This window comes from Schistocerca nitens, chromosome 6, assembly GCF_023898315.1.
Source record: "Schistocerca nitens isolate TAMUIC-IGC-003100 chromosome 6, iqSchNite1.1, whole genome shotgun sequence".
NCBI lineage: Eukaryota > Metazoa > Arthropoda > Insecta > Orthoptera > Acrididae > Schistocerca > Schistocerca nitens.
In genome coordinates this window covers 243,451,081-243,469,149 of record NC_064619.1, presented here as the reverse complement: position 1 = coordinate 243,469,149, position 18,069 = coordinate 243,451,081, and the positions used below count along the sequence as shown (strand labels likewise).

General features: G+C 37.5%; 1 protein-coding gene across 1 annotated transcript; it reads right to left on the bottom strand.

Annotated features, from left to right (window-relative positions):
- Positions 1–340: 340 nt before the first annotated feature.
- LOC126263305 (piggyBac transposable element-derived protein 4-like) lies at positions 341–1,582 on the bottom strand. The gene has a single exon (XM_049960393.1). The coding sequence runs from the start codon at positions 1,580–1,582 to the stop codon at positions 341–343; it is 1,242 nt and encodes a 413-aa protein (XP_049816350.1).
- Between the last annotated feature and the right edge of the window lie 16,487 nt (positions 1,583–18,069).

The window sequence follows — 18,069 nt, the reverse complement described above, 5'->3', positions numbered from 1 at the left end:
TTACGTCTGGATGTCCATTGTCTAACAGATCATCAAATCCACACTGTTTGATACTGCTAATAATATCCTTGTTCCTTGCTCATGGTAAACTCAAACGACGTTCCACTTGGGGCTTTGCCATTTCTTTGGCCAACTTCATTAGAAAAAGACGTCTCTCTGTTTTTTCAACAGCAACACAGAAGAGTCTGTAGGCATTGAGTGCAGCTAGAGCGACAAGATCATAAAATACTGCTAATGGCCAACATTTTGTACCCTCTTTCACAGAATAGTAAGAGCTTATTTGACCTAGCGTATCAACACCTGATTTTGTTGAGTTGTAATACAACACTACTTCTGGTTTTCATTTCAAGTTGTTTTCTTTGGGCACTTCAAATGATTGATGTTGTGTTGACAGGAGTAGCACAGCCTTATTTCTTTTTGGAACATACGAAACTAATAGGGTTTTACCACTGTATGCAAATCTGGTAGTGCATCCTTCCCTAGTTTTCAAAGGCAAAAACTCTTTTGGGACTTCTTTTCTTGTAGAACATAGAGTACCTACAAGTGTCAACTTCATTTTCAACCATTCTTGGCCAAGGTCATAGATCGTGAAAAAATTGTCAGTGGTAATATTCCTACCACTGCCAGCCAGATGATGCACTAAATCTAAGACCACTCTCTTGCCTTGATTCACTTCTCTCACATCACCACTCCTTCCAGTGTACATTTGAAGATTTGTCAGATAACCATGTTCACAGTCTACTGCGCACCATATCTTGATGCCATACTTTCCTGGCTTTGAAGGAATGTAGACCTGGAAACTGCACCGACCTCTGTATACGCAAAGATGTTCATCAACAGTAATGTTGCTGGAAGGTATAAATGATGTTTGACATTGCACAGCAAACAAATCAAATATTTCCAGTACAGCTTCAGCCTTATTTCCAGTCCTCTCTTTCCTTTCAAGTCTTGTGATGCGGTCGTCAAAACGAAGTGAACGCAGAATGTCCTGATATCGCCTCCTCAACATAGCAGCACGGAATAGAGGAGTGCCATATTCAGAGTCCCAAAATTTGTCAATAGGTTTCCCCTGGCTCTTCTGTACGCCATACAGAATCAGCAAGCCTAAAAATGAAAGAAGCTCGAATCTGTCTGTATCACGCCAGTCAACTAATTTTCCAGACACTTTCGATTCATTTCCTCGTTGATTTGTGAACTGAACTATTATATCCAGCAATTCATTAGTAATAAACTGCCTGAAACAGTCAACAGCTGAGCTAACACTAACTGTACTAGGAATACCTGCTGAAAATCGTTGTATGTTGCGGATTGGAAATCTACAAATTGATGGTTCTTTTGTACTCCATGCAATATCCCGATCCCTGCTTACCAGTACTGCACTTTCATCTTCTCCACTGTCATCATTTTCAGCAAGAATATCATTTTCTTCTAATTCATGTAAACAAATTTCACCACTTTGGTCTACCTGCGTCTCTGTTCCATCATCTTCGGCGTCACTACCTTCTGAATCACTACTGCTACGAAATAAGTCTTCCATAGTTTGTTCTAAACTATAGCCAGGCGCAAAACGTATTCCATCCATGCTGAAATTACACTGCAACAACAAACGTACAACAAACATACAAACGAACTTTCAGTTTGAGGTTAGTTCTGAGTAACACCTGAATAACACCTGAATTCAGTGTTACCAACTCAAAATACCTAAGAAAGAGATTGATAGTTAGTAGTAGTAGTAGTAGTTTATTCATCCAGAGACAATTTACATTGCATGGGTTTCGTCAAAAAAATACATAGTATATATATACACACATATAGGGTGAACAATACTATACAAAATACAGATGTGCATAGTAGACCACGTATCATCAGACCACATTGAAATAGCATGTACAACTTTGATTATTATAATCTATACATTCTATGAATGTTACATATAATCTATCTGGGGTCATTGACCCCAACAGTAGTTTTTGTTAATTATTGATTTAAATGTTGCGTCAAGCGCTCTAAAAATTTTTGTGAGAGAACTACAATACTGTGTGGTGAAAGTCATAAAATTCTGGATTTTTGCAAGAAATAGAAATATTATTTTATCCATAGTAAAGATGATTGGGGTCACCTATGACCTCAGAGTGAGTCCTAGGGTTAATAAGTCATGGTTGCAAAATACTAACATGAATTCTTTAAAGAAGAACAGAAAAACTGGTAAAGATGACTTGGGAAGATTAGTTCGGATTTTGGAGAAATGTACGAACAAGTAAAGTGATACTGACCCTACAACTTATTTTAGAGGAAGCTTTGGCAATGTTGACTGGAATATTCTCTTTCAAATTCTAAAGATGGTAGGAGAAAATACAGGGAGCGAAAGGCTACTTACAACTTGTACAGAAACCAGATGGCAGTTATAAGTGTCAAGGGGCATGACAGGGGAGGAGTGGTTGAGAGGGGATTGAGACAGGGTTGTAGCCTGTTCCTGATGTTACTCAATCTATACATTGAGGAAGCAGTAAAGGAAACCAAAAAAAAATTTGGGGAAGGAATTAAAGTTCTGGGAGAAGAAATAAAAACTTTGAGGTTTGCCAATGACATTGTAATTCTGTCAGAGACAGCAAAAGACTTTGGGGTGCAGATGCACAGAATGGTCAGTGTATTGGAAGGATGACATAAGATGATCATGAAAAAGCAAGAAAAATTGAATACAGTCGAACTAGGTCAGGTGACACTCAGAGAATTAGATTAAGCAGTGAGACACTTAAGGTAGTAGATGAGTTTTGCTGTTTGGACAGCAAAATAACTGATGATGGCCAAACTAGAGGGGATGTAAAATTTAGGTTGGCAACTGCAAGAAGAGCGTTTCTGAAGAACAGAAATTTGTTGACACTGAATAGAGATTTAAGTTTTAGGAAGTCTTTTCAGAAGGTATTTGTCTGGAGTGTAGCCCTGTATGGAAGTGAAATGTGGATAATAATCAGTTAAGCAAGAAGAAATAGAAGCTTCTGGAATGTGGTGCTACAGAAGAATGCTGAGGATTAAATGAGTAAATCATGTAACTATTGAGGAGGTACTGAATACAACTGATGAGAAAAGAAATTTGTGGCACAACCTGACTAGAAGTTGGATTTATTGATAGGACACATCACGGGGTCACAAATTTAGTCCAGTATGAGATGTGAAAACTGTAGAGGAAGACTCAGAGGTGAATACAATAAACAGATTGAGAAGGCTGTAGATTGCAGTAATTATTTGTGGATGGAGAGGCTTGCACAGGATAGAGTAGCATGGAGAGCTGCACCAAACCAGTTTTTTGGTCTTAAGACCACAACAACAACAACAACAACAACATATGATGTGGAATTTACTTAGATTTTTTTTATATGCATACACCCCTACCTGCATGCACTCACCCAAAGCAGTACAATCATGTAGGCTACGGCATGTCTGTTTGACTGCCTGCACATAACTGTTCATCCACCTGTGCTCGTGAGCACCTGGCTGGAACAGACTGACTCTGGTAATCGGACAGTATAAGATTAAAAGAGACTGGGCAAATCCATGACAGCAGCAGCACTCCATCCAGGGTTCCAACAATTATTGTGAACAGCTTGCAGAAATATTTAGCTCTTGACTAAACTGATCTGCTCGTAAATGATATAAATTAAGATTTCTGAATGAACCTTTCACAACTGAATTGAGTACTATTTTGGGGTAAAGTATAGTACAATCTCGACAACATAAATTACCACCATGTTATTTTACTTGCCAGTGGAAGGCCATAAACTCTTCTGCAATCTTTTTCATAATATATGGGTTACTAGAACTGACATTCAAGACTGGAAGATAGCACTAGTCATTCCTTTTGCAAAACATGGTAATATATCTGACAATATGTCTGTGTCAGAAAGGAAAGGATAATAAAGCAGAAATTGGATTGGTGGTGTGAATGTTACATTGTACTTCTCAAGATGACGTTTGGTTTTTCCAGAAAGGCTGTGGCACAAATGATAAATTATTGAGTACCCATCTTCGGCATGAATCAGTTGCAATAGATACAAGAGACCAGTGTTCACCAACATAGTTAATGCATATGAAAACATCTACATACCTCTGTTAGTCAAGAATCTGCATACACACCAAATTCTAATTGTGAACAACCTATTATAGGTACTCTTGGACACTTCCCATTTTGTAAAAACATAAAATAATCAAGAAGCCCCTAGATAAATGAATAGAAGTCTTCCACAGTGCTCAAATGGTTTTCATCTTCGTTTAATGTATTCACACTGGACTTAAATGATATATTAAATCCACATGTAAAGCACTTACAATATGCTAATGATTACATTTTTACACACTAGAAGGAGTAGGGGTGGCCCTGCATAAATTGTCCTAGACAATTGATATATTACCCTCATATCTGGAAACAAATGGACTATGCATTGCTGATAATAAATCTCCTGTAGCTGATGTTACCAGCTACTAAACCACTTTGAAACTATGGCAAATGATTTTTTTCAGCAACTAAAAAGTCTGATGGAATTCACATATTCAAGACATAACTGAAAAATACAAAAGAGCTATAAATGTTGTATGTCCACTACAGGGAGTCGGCTGTGGAGGAGACCACGTGGTTGGATTAATGTTCTAACGTTTCTGAGAACAGATGGGGTTTGGCTTATCATTGCCATGGGGCAACTTTCAGAATTTACCTTGGTGCCATAATGTCCAGCAAGAGTTGTGGAGTAACACTGTTACTAGAAACAGTTACTTTTCAAAGGTAACAGCGAGTAAGTGCATTATCATATCCATAACATAACTTACACTGTAACTAAGTTATTTTTTCCAGTGACAATTTAATGAAAGTATCATTACTTCTTTTATTGCATGCAACATATTTTGCTATGAGAATAAATCTTTTCAACAATGAGCATGTCACATTTGCTGAAAAACCTTGAGTTTGCTGCAGCGATTAGTGACACATTTACATCCTGCAGCATAGCTGAACAGCATGCCTTTTCAGCATTTTGTTTCTGCATGTGTTTCTCCATCTTTTTCTCCCTGACATCACTCAGTCAACAATTCTCTCTGCTTTTTATTAAGTATTATTACTTCAGCTTAATATTCTAAAATGCACACCAGAAATGTCTGAATTATAATTTTCACACTGGACTTAAATGATATCTTAAATCCACATGTAAAGCACTTACAATATGCTAATGATTACATTTTTACACACTAGAAGGAGTAGGGGTGACCCTGCATAAATCATAACATTTTAATTTTAAAATTATATACACAACAATGAGTATACTGCAGTCATGTGATGTGTCACATGTGAATAATATGCACTCTCTGGGGTTATAACACTAATTTCCACATCTTTCAGAAATGAAGGAGATGTGCATGCCTTGTCTATCTTATGCTGAAATGTTTGAATTTTAGACGTCCGATGGAATAAAAGATACCTTTCATTACAAATTGTGTGTTGATGGGCACAGAATCCAAAGCAATGAGATCTCCACAGCAAACTTAAGAAGACATGCACAGGTAAATTTCTCACTTGGTTTACTGAGAGTTATGTGTTGAAATAAATGTATGATAGATACCATTGTTTTATTGGAAAAGGAAATATACTCAACAGTTTTAACTATAAACCTGAAAAAGCTAATATGTTTAATTCTCACTTCTGCTTATGGCAAACATCCAACTTTCCTATAATAAATTCAAGAAAAATAAAGTGCGAGACACTGTGGTGCACGTTGGAACAAATGATGCCTGTCATCTGATCTCTGAGGTCATTCTTAGGTCATTTCAGTGACTGGCAGGGAAGGTTGAGAAGACCACCCTTGAGCGTGGAGTTTCAATGAAGCTCACAATTTGGAGCATTGTCCCCAAAACTGATCAAGGCTCTTTGGTTCTGAGTCGAGTGGAAGGACTGAACTAGAGACTTCAAAAGTTCTGTGACAAGCTAGCCTGTGACTTTCTGGACTTGCGTCACAGGGTTGAGAACCGTAGGGTCCAGAGGCTGCTACCCAGGTAGCTGACTGCATGTGGGGCACACACAAGGGTGCTTTAGATTAGGTGACTCTCCATCAAATCCAGATATTGATAGCTTACGAAACCCAGAAGTATAAGTGTAAGATCGAAAGAAATGCCTCCCACACATGACAGTATTAAAATCCTAATGGTAAACAGCTGAAGCATTTGCACATAATAGTAGGTACAGAAAGCTGGGTGAAACCTGAAATTGATAGCAGTAAGATTTTTGGGGAAAATTTCAGTGTATATTGAAAGGATAGGCAAATGGCAAGAAACTCAAATCCACCAAGATAGAAATTGAAGCTGTATGTGAGACTGTTTGGGCAAGACTCAGAATCAGGGGTGGGCACAAAATGGTAATTGGATCCTTCTGTCATCCACCAGACTCATCCCTGATGTAACTGAAAACTTTAGGGAAAACCTCAGTGAAGACTTTAATCATACAGCAATTAATTGAGAAAATTGCTGTTTTGGTACTGGTGGGCATGATTAAGACATCCAGTGAAACTTTACTGAAGGCCTTCTATGAAAACTATCTAGGACAGATAGTTAAGAACCCCGCTCATGATGGAAATATATTGGATCTAATGGCAACAAACAGACGTGACATCTTCGAGGATGTCCACATCGAAACTAGTACCAGTGATCACGAAGCGGTTGTGGCACAATAATTACCAAAGAACGAAGGACAGTTAAGATAAGCAGAAGGATATGTATGTCCAGTAAACTAGATAAAAAATCTGTAGTGTCATACCTCCATGAGGAACTTTAAACTTTCAGCACATGTCAGGAGTATGTAGAGGAAATTGCACTGGACAGATATGTGACCAGTAGACAGTTCATAATGGGAGGGAACCTCCATGGTACACAGTCATTGTAAATAAACTACTAAAGAAACAGATATTATCGCGTAATAGGTGTAAAACAAAGTGTAGGGCTACACATAGAGAGGTGCTGAATGGAACACATTTCATATAGTACAGGAGCCATCATTTAAAGATGTTTTATGTATGGGTTTCGTAAAGTCTCTGTCAGTTGTGTCAAGAAGAATTAAGTGAAAGACAAAATACAGAATCTGAGAGAATGAAAAAACAAGTTCGAGGTGAGCTTCAGAAGGTGGATGCAATGGTAACTACTGCTGACGTATGGAGTAACAGAGTTCTGAGTAGCTTCCCTTGTGTTTTCAAGGTCTGTTCATTGATGTTTCAACTAAATTATGTTATAGTGTTTTAGAAGCTTCTTTGGAGTAACTGGTCACTGGTTTGATCCAGTCATATTGAAAAGAAAAACGGCAGTTTTGGCATGTAGATGTATGAAAGGAAGGCATACATCCAATGCTCCAGCCAAGGAAATGAGTAACACATTGTCGGAATATCACATACAAAATAAAGTACGTGGCATAACATATGAAGGCAGAAACCTTTGCAATGCTTTTGCATTGTTCCAGAGGCAAATTATTACTGATGAATTAGAATTTATAAGTGCCTTCAATACATTAGAATAAGTAAGTGGAACTAAATGTGCTGAGGAAGAGGTACTATTGCCCTGTCACTACCATTGTGCAAATCAAACATTAAATTTGTTTGCCATGGAACACTCTGAACATGCACCAGAAAATATAAAAATAAAAAAAATTTCGAGGTACTCCATGGCAATGTGCTCCAAGTTTTAGAATAAAAAGAATCCATCAACACAAGTTGCATACCATATCAAAGATAGTTGTGATATCTATTTGTTAACACTTGTAACTATGAGATGGAACTCAATGTAAGAGGCCGCAAACTGGATCTGCAAATTGATGGATAATGGTAATGAAATAATTGAGAGCTGCATGGACATTGCCAAGACTAACTTACGAAAAAGTTTCTTTTGTGAGAGAACATTGTGAAGTGATGAGTCTGATGGTACAGGCTTTGAACTTTGCTCTTAAACAAAAGTTGAAAAAGTTATTCACTAAAATGACACCGTGAAGATCTCTGTTTGATGCTGTTTTTCTGGGACTGCAGAAGAGGTTCGAATATGCATTTGAAAATAAAGATCTAATCCTGTCTGCATGCTTCTATCCAATATTCAGAGCCAACTGGATGGATCAGCCACATGCCTGTGCACAGGGCCATCCTTAGGCATGTGCAAATGGTGCAACCGCACAGAGCCTCGCACTTCTAGGGGGCCAGTGCTTCTTGGAGCCCTGCACAAAATGTCAGAAGGTAATTTGAAAACTGTCACTTGTAATTGCATTATTATAGATAAATTAAAAAATAAAGAAAGGTGAGTCTGAAACTACTTTTAATGTAATGTAATTCAATTATATACCCATTTTGACATGACTATGGCCTTTGGAGTATGTCTCAGAAAATTATGTCTGCATTGGACTCGAGGGAACCAGAGGCTATGTACTGGTGCGCTATAGTAATATCTGCTGTCAACACATGATTATTGCTCATGCGTAAACTAAAAGTTGCACAATTCATTGTTTCTCAGCGCCCCTCCATGCCCTTTCTGTTCATTGTTGTGGCTAACAATAAAGCATTACATTCTTCCATCAGCAGGTGTTTCGCACACAATGATTTTTTCACATTGTAAATTTAAACATATTGTGGTTTTCCAGTTCATGCCGTTTCATGTGTTGTGTGTGCACTCAGTGTCAAGATACAGTATTTTTGCCTGTCCTGTGAAGTTCAAAGTGCCAACAAGGAAATGTCTCATGAAAGGGATAGATTTAGGAAATACGATTCACATGCTCAAAAGATCAAGAAAAAGCTACAACTTGAACAGTTTTTGAACTCACAAAAAGGCACTTTTGAAAAATTTCTTTGACCAACAACTTCAGACAAAGAGGCTAAAGTGTGATTAAAGGATGATGGCATTAACAGTAGGCACTCATTATGTGGTGCTTTAGATGCAAGAGAACATGAAGGATTGGAATGCTGACCTCCTGCTGTCCCACATTCAGGCAGGCCTAGTGGTAGCAATTGTGAAGTAATCACAAATTTTGACCCAGTCATCTGGCCTAATATGTTAACACCCTCCATGATAAATGAAATCCCACAGAAAGGCCCTACTAAAATTGTAAATTTTGAGTACCCCTTAAACGAGAACAAAGGAAAATTTTCAACTCATTTTTACATAATAACTTTACCAAATAAGAGCAAAAAGAGAGCACAAATATCTTGTTTATTCAAAATCTACTGATAAAGTTTTTTGTTTTTGTTGTAAACTTTTGGGATCTTCTACAAACAAGTCGTCAAGTGATGGACTCTGTGATTGGGTTCTTTTAGGAAATTGGCTTCAAGAGCACGAACAATCATTTAACCACATAAACTGTACAAAAAATGGGTAGAATGTGGGATATGTTTGAAACAAAAAAAAAAGTATTAATCAAATTCACCTTGAACTACTGTAAAAAGAGAAGGAACATTGGCATCAGGTTGTGAAAGAATTATATTCACCTTCAGGTATATGCCAAAGCATAATAAAAAGGAGAACCAGCAACAAGCTCTATCAAGAACATATGGTAGTTATCTTGGTTTGATCGAAATTATAGCAGAATGTGACCCTGATTTGCAGTAACATTTAAGGTGGGTAAAATCTCAAGAAATTCATGACCATTATCTTGGGAAAAACACTCAAAATGAACTCATAAAGTAGCTTGCTAACAAAGTAAAAAACATTGTTAATTTGGTAAAAGAAAATAAATATTTTTCTGTCAAACTTGATTGTAATCCTGATACAAGCCACAATGAATGACATTGATTGTTAGGTTTGTAAATTTATCAGAAGAAGCAGTGACTGTAGAACACTTCCTCAACTTTCTGAATGTCACTTCAACAGGGGAGAAAGTTTGAGTGAAACTCTTTTGTCAAAAATAGGTCACCTAGGACTCAATATTCATGATTGCAGAGGCCAAAGTTATGATAATGGCACAAATATGAAAGGCTGTCAAAGTGGTGTTCAAGTCAGAATCCTAAAGTGCAATCCAAGAGCATTTTATATTCCAAGCGCCAGACACAGTCTTAATCTTGTGTTATCAAATGCAGCAAAATCTACAGCAAAAGCACTCACATTTTTGGTGTAATTCAGTGCATCCGTTCAGAGATGAGAAATCGTATTGAACAGGGTACCAACTTTAATAATGAAGAGGCCTTCAGATACTCTATGGGAAAGTAGGGTGGAGAGTGTCAAAGCTATAAGGTACCAGACAAGAGCAGTCAGGGATGCCCTTCTTGAGGTGAGCAACAGCAATGTTGAACTGAAAACAAAGAGCGAAGCGCACTCACTTGCAGTGAACAAATTAGAAAGCTTTGAGTTTATTGTAGGCATTGTCATAAGGTATGACTTTCTCTTTGCCATTAACGCAGCAAGTAATGCACTTCAAGCAGAAAACTCGGACGTGAACGTAGCAACAAATTCCTTTGAAAGTCTAGTGGAGTTTATCGAAAATTTCCATGAAGAAGGTTTTGTTAATGTGCAGTTAACAATGAAAGAGCTAGCTGAAAGTTTACAGATTGAACTGAAATTTGGAGAAAAGAGAATTGGTAAGCAAGCACAGCAATTTGATTATGAAGGTGATGACGTGGTTTTGCAGAGCTCATCCTTCAGAGGAGAAACACAAAATCGATTTTTTCTACCCTGTCATTGACACAGTGTTGAAAAGTTTGAAAGAGAGGTTTGCTCATCTGGCTAAGTATTCCGAAATATTCAGCTTTTGAAGAACTGAAAATGCTATGTAAATCTCTTGAGACAGAGCTAAGTGTAAACATAAATGGTGAATTTTTGAAAGACATTGTTACATCAGACCTTTGACAGAAATTAAAGTGTTCATGGAAATGGTGTCCAGTGATGTGAAAACTCTTATGTTAATACTGAAATACTTGAATGATATTGGAACACATGTCCCAACATATATTGCCAACAGAATTTTGCTAACGGCACCAGTGACTGTCACCTCCGGTGAAAGGAGCTTTTCACGTTTAAATCTTATCAAGAATTATTCCAGCAGCAGTATCTTGGAAGAAAGCTTGTCTTCTCTTGCCAACCTGTCAGTGGAACATGACGTGGCTGCAAAATTTCATTTTGAAGACATTGATGAATTTTCTCATCAAAGAACAAGGAACAGACATTTTTTGTAAAGTGTATAGAGCAGAAAACCCTTAGTGTTTATAATCTATAACTCATTTAATTTCTTGTAAATATAGAGCACAGTCACATTTAAGTATGCATCCTAAACAATACTTGTGAGCCTTATTTGATTTTGAATGACATTAAATTAAAATGATTCCCATAGCTAAGTTCATTTTTATTATTAACATTTTAGTAATTACTATACCTATTAAGATTGCTTCTCTGATTAATTATTTTCCTATTACAATAGCAGGTTTTCAGGTCTTTTGATGCATCTGTAGTACGTCAATGAAGAAACTTAGAATTCTTTTGAATGTGACAAAGACGTACAACTTGTATAGGAGGAAGGGCGGGGAAGGGGGTTACAGGACAGCCCTGTGTGGATGTTTTCCAAACCAGCTAAGGCCAGCCCTACCTAGATAGTTGAGGGTCATATGCTGGAAGCCATGCTGCAAACAACACCTGCAAGAGACACTGTCAGGGAAAAAGCACTCCAGGACAGGGAGGAAGACTTTTTTCTGCTTTGAGAAACAAGATACACTTATCTCATGTGCTCAACAGGGTCTTGAAACAATTTTGCTAAATTCTTCAACATATCTACAGACGCTCAATGTGTTTCCCGCAATGAGGAGACACTGTATTAAATATTGTACGGGAATACTAACTAGTACACCTGTAGAGAGAATTTTCAGTATTGGGAGGCTACTGTGTTAGGGGCAAGATGGTAAAATAGGGAGATTAAACATCTGGAAAACCAACTTTTGTTGAAAATGAGCATGCTGTTCAACTGAGATAGAAGATGTTGTATACAATGTATTGAATTAACTGACATTAATGGCTGTTTCCTTTCTACATTTATAGGAGCTCATTATTTATTTATAGATGAGTTACAATTATAAATTTTGAAAATAACTGCAAAATTAACTGTAACAGGAGCTGCAACTGATACAGTTACTTTTGATGTATAGTAACTAAATGCATAACTACATCAATTTTCCTGGGAAGTAACTTTAATTGTAACTTAGTTACTTTCTGTCTGACCCTGATGAGTGTCACAGAAGTGTGTGGAGTGGTCATGTACAGATGCAGGTCTTTGCCATGCAGTCCTACAGGTCTTGCAGGGAAGTGGGTCAGTAATGATTTGGGCAAATTTCTTGTACTAAAGTCAATTACCTCTTATTACTATCAAGCATCATTTGAGGCCTGAGCAGTATTTAGACAGCTTGCTATAAATGTACAGAAATAAAACAACTGCACACTTCACAAAATACAGAAAAGTAGTATCCTGTAAGCATTGTATCAAAGGGTAATAATTGGAGTCAGCCGACACACACAAATATTTAGGTGTAACAATTTATAGAGATTTGAAATGGAATTACCACATACACTATGTGATCAAAGTATCCGAACACCCCCAAAGACATACGTTTTTCACTTTAGGTGCATTGTGCTGCCACCTACTGCCAGGTACTCCATATCAGCAATCTCAGTAGTCATTAGACATCATGAGAGAGCAGACTGGAATGCTCTGCAGAACTCACGGACTGTGAACGTGTTTAGGTGATTGGGTGTCACTTGTGTCATACATCTGTATGTGAGATTTCCACACTCCTAAACATCCCTAGGTCCACTTTTTCCGATGCGATAGTGAAGTGGAATCGTGAAGGGACAAGTGTACAGTCAGACTTTGTCTGTTGACTAACAGAGACTGACGACGGTTGAAGAGGGTCGTAATGTGTAATAGGCAGACATCTATCCAGACCATCATGCACAGGAATTCCAAACTGCATCACGATCTATTGCAGGTACTATGTCAGTTAGGCAAGAGGTGAGAAAATTTAGATTTTATGGTTGAGTGGCTGTTCATATGCCACACATCACGCTGGTAAATGACAAATGACACCTTGCTTGGTGTAAGGAGTGTAAACATTGGACAAATGAACAGTGGAAAAACGTTGTGTGGAGTGACGAATCATGGTACACAATGTGGCGATCCAATGGCAGGGTGTGGGTATGGCAAATGCCCAGTGAATGTCATCTGCCAATGTGTGTAGTGCCAACAGTAAAATTCAGCGGCGGCAGTGTTGTAGTGTAGTCATGTTTTTCAAGGAGGGGGATTGCACCCCTTGTTGTTTTGAATGGCACTGTCACAGCACAGGCCTAAATTGATGTTTTAAGCACCTTCTTGCTTCCCACTGTTGAAGAGCAACTCAGGGATAGCGATTGCATCTTTCAACATGGTCGAGCACCTGTACATAATGCACGGCCTGTGGCGGAGTGGTTACACGGCAATAACATCCCTGTAATGGACTGGCCTGCACAGAGTCCTGACCTGAAACCTACAGAAAACCTTTGGGATGTTTTGGAACACCGACTTTGTGCCAGGCCTCACCGACTGCCATCGATACCTCTCCTCAGTGCAGCACTCCTTGAAGAATAGGCTGCCATTCCCCAAGAAACCTTCCAGCACCTGATTGAATGTATGCCTGTAAGAGTGAAAGTTGTCATCAAGGATAACGGTGGACCAACACGCTATTGAATTCTAGCATTACGAATGGAGGGCGTCACGAACTTGTAACTCATTTTCAGCCAGGTGTCCGGATACTTTTGATCACACAGTGTATGCTCAGATGCAGGTGAAGCAGATTGAAAACTTAAGTTTATTGGTTGAATTCTGGGAAGATTAAGTAAGTCTACAAAGGAGACTGCTGACAACGCATTTGGACAACCCATCTTAAGAGCACTGTTCAAACAAGACTATGAGGAGATATTGGACAAAGGCAAATACCCTGTACAAAGCACTTTACAGTAGTTCCTATAGATAGGAACCTACAACCTACTGTGCAGCTGTACACTCAATATTTTGGCAATAGATTCACCTTCAGGGGTAATAATCCACAGGGACAACATACTCACCTTCCTCCATAAGGTAAGAATCAAATGAGTAAATGACCTTGTAGCATCTGCTAACATGAACTAAATCAAGGGTGCTTCGAGTGAACTGAAACTTGCAGTGCAATACCACAGGAACCCTGCTTGCACACTGGATAACACTAGGAAGCGTGCCATCGAAGAATGCAATGTTTCAGATACCTTGTGGACTGCATGCCAAGGATGATTCAATTAGGTTAAAATGCAAAGGGTGGAGTAACGTGGTTTTGAATGTTTGCTACAAGTTAGCAGATGCTGTTTTCAGTGCTGTTCACTTTCTTATTAGATTGTCATTATTTTGGTAGGTTTTTTTTTTTTTTTTTTTTTTTTTTTTTTTTACTTCATAGTAAAGTTTTTTTTCTTTTTGTTTCATCATGTTTGTTCTTTCATTCCTGCTACCTTGGCAATAAGCCCTCACACCCTTACAGACATATAGGGTGCAAAACTTATTTTGGTACCTTTATTACCTCATTTCACAAGCGTTTGGCATTACAAGTCCATACATCACCAGAAGCAGAGCTCCCTCAAAACTTCACTGCTCTGATGTTGTCTACCAGTGTACCATCATTTAGCTAGAAGTCTTGTTAGAAATATTTATGGATGGAGATAGTGGTAGTATCCTAGTCAACTATCTTCTTCTGGTGGGGTGTTGAAGTTGTTGAATCTAAGGAAGTCTCCAAACTTTGAATAATAAAATTGCAGTGCTATTTGACAGAAGTAGTGGCTCTGGTCAAAAAAACTGACAATGGCCAGGAGACTGGTGTGCTGGTCACACAGCCCTCCGTATCTGCATTTAGTGATGCCTATAGCCTGAGAACGACACAGCAGTCAGTCAGTACTGGTGGGTCTTCTGAGACCTGTTTGGATGGTATTGGTTAGTTGGCAATTACTACTTCCCAGCATAACTATACTGAAAAACTGTTTATAGTAGTAATAAAGAGGTCCAGAGCCACATAGTATCTTGATGGCTACTACATGTTAACCATCTATAGGGCCAAAACATGCAGAAAATTTCACTGTAGCTCCAATTCTTATGCAGTTTCTTTCCACACTTCTGGTACATAAGCAACTGTAAACATAAAGTTGTTTAGGCATTCAATTCAGCATGATTTGAATAATTAATAATCTTCTTCGTAGGTACCAAAATTGAACAGACAGAAAAAAAGTATGCAACAGGAAGAAATTCTGAATGGGGTAAGGTAGTGCCTACAATGTGTAGAGTGTGATGCAGTGCACATTGCCACGGCATGGGCAGTGAAGTTCGAGAAGGGGGTTCCAGAACAACAGCTTCATGCAACTTTTTGTGTGATGGGAAAAATTGGCAATTTATACTGAAATTGCATTCAAATCGTACCACTTCAACCAACAAGTTTGTGCACTGCATCTCCTTCCACATCAGGAGAAACAGTAACAGTGTATGCACCAGATATGGCACAATTCTTTGCTCGATGTGAGTGAAATGACTTACTTCTTTGTAACTGCAACACTGTATAAAAGTCTATATGTATATTTACTTAATGAATACATTACTTACCCAAATATAATTCTTCAGTGCTCATATTATTACATGACATGTTTCAGAAGTATTTGTCCAATGCTACGAGGAGAAAATTGTGCTTATAAATTTCAAATCTTCAAACGAATTACCAGAAGCAAGGTAATTTAGTGTAATAAATAAGCACTGGCTTGGTGAAATTGTGATTTTCATTGCAGCGTTTTGTTTTTTGATCATGGGGACAACCATTTCCAGTAATGCAGCAAATGTTGGAGCATCAACATGTAAAGTTATGATAATCTTTCTTTACGTTCAACCTCAATTTTCTCACCAAGTTTTTGTGGATGAATCTTTTTCATCCACATTTTTTTTCAGCTTGCAACAAAGTAGAGCAATTATCGCAGCAGCAGTCTAGGGGACCATCTCAGCAATATTCCACAATATTATTGATCATCTAGGGGCCACTTACAAGCAGAGTTGATAGCCATCATACAAGATCTCCAATAAGCTTTTTAACAAGAAGCAGAACTAATCACCATATTATCTCAGTTCAATGCTTACACTGCTGAAGTGTAATATATTTTGAAAGAAACAGGACAACTAGTAAAAGATGTGCTAACCCAAAGTAAAAATGGAAACTGATACATTCGCCCAGCTGTTACTGTGGTGCAGAATGACAAACTGTTCAGCACATCATATGTATGTGCCCAAAACAATCGTTTCCTGGAGGAGTTCCTGTTGGCAACAAAGGCATCAATTGTCTATGTTGGATATATGTCTTTGACCTTCTGAGCTTTGTAAATACTGTAAATTTAACTTCTATTTTTTCTGTGTGTTAAATAAAAGTATATGTATTTTTTAAAAAAATATCAACAGTGTAGGAAAAGAGAGAGAGAGAGTGCTGCTTACTGTAAAGAAGACACGTCAAGTTGCAGACAGGCAGAATTAAAAGACACAATTAAAAAACACTTGTCTTTTAATCGTGCCTGTCTGCAACTTGATGTGTCTTCTTTGTGGTAAGTAGCAATCTGTCTTTTACCATACTGTTGATATTCATACCTAGAGTTTCCATTGTTGTTAAAGAAAAACTGTTTTCTTGTGTGATGCAGTCTAGCCATCTACTAAATAAATAAAACAGTGGAAGAAGTCATAACCTCACTGCGTTAAGGCATGCTGAATCTGCTGAAATTATTCCACAAATGTTAAGAGATTATCTTCTGATGGATAAACGCACATTATGGATTTAAGAGAAATTAAATGGTACATTTTTTGTGTTGAGGCAGGGGGGGAGGGGGGGGGGCAGTTCCAATAGAGAAATTCCTACTAAGGAATGACAGGAAATTCTGGAATTAAAAACTGTAAGAATACGCCATAAATAGCAAAAGAGTTTACACACACGTGTAAAGTTTGCTACCTATGCATCATTGATGTAACAACTGCTTCTGTTCAGAGAGTTTCAGATCTACCACTGCCTGAACTTCAATCACAACTACTTCAAGAAACGTGCATTACAGTGGTCTGACACCTTGGCCACCGAGTTCATATTGCCAAGACAAGGATGCCAAACACATTCACTTTACTTGTGTTAATAATTGTGATTTCAAAAAAGCCACTGTTTTGAGAGCTGTTAAAACTTCAAGAGCATCACTATCATCAGATAACTTTTGTATGAAGACTTTTTATCAGTATTTTTAACATTCTTAGACCTATTAGTGGCTTGTATACAATATTGCATGAAATTTTTAACAATCTGTGAATTGTTTGTGTGATTGCTTTGTATTATTAGTTATCAATTCAATGGTGCTATGTATTAGAGACACCTTATGCCTACTAATTTAAAATACATAAATAAAATACCTCTTAACTTTCTTCTCGTTTCCTGTCTTTGTGAAGGAACTATTTTAAAATTTCTTTAATTTACAGTTTCAAGAATCTTGTTTAATTAATTAATTAATTTATTTATTTATTTATCATCGGACTTTTGTTCAGTGGGTTATATGCAGGTACACTGTACCACATCTTGTTGACATTCATTTCGTACTGTCTTGCACAACATAATACAGTTTTGTTTACTTTCAAATATGAAATGATTCCCCAATGTCAGTCTTTTATTAATAAATTTTAATGGTAACATCAAAAAGAAAGTTTCTAGTGAATACCATGAAGGACCCTACCCACAATAATTTCTAAGATGCATTATTAAATTTTTTCACAACTAGTTTTATTAAATAACAAAAATGGAACAAAATATTTTACACCAGAATTAAAATGCCAAAACTGGAATTAATTGTTGAAAACTCTAAACCTGATCAACAAATTTCAGATCTGTGTGCTACATGAACACTAATTAAAGTTCATTTATTTACTTAATTCATTTTTGCATGATTTGGATGAGTATTTAAAACACTAATTTACAATGCTGTATTCAGTAATATTATGTCTACACAAGGCACATTATGAGTGAAAAAGTGTATTAAAAATAAAAA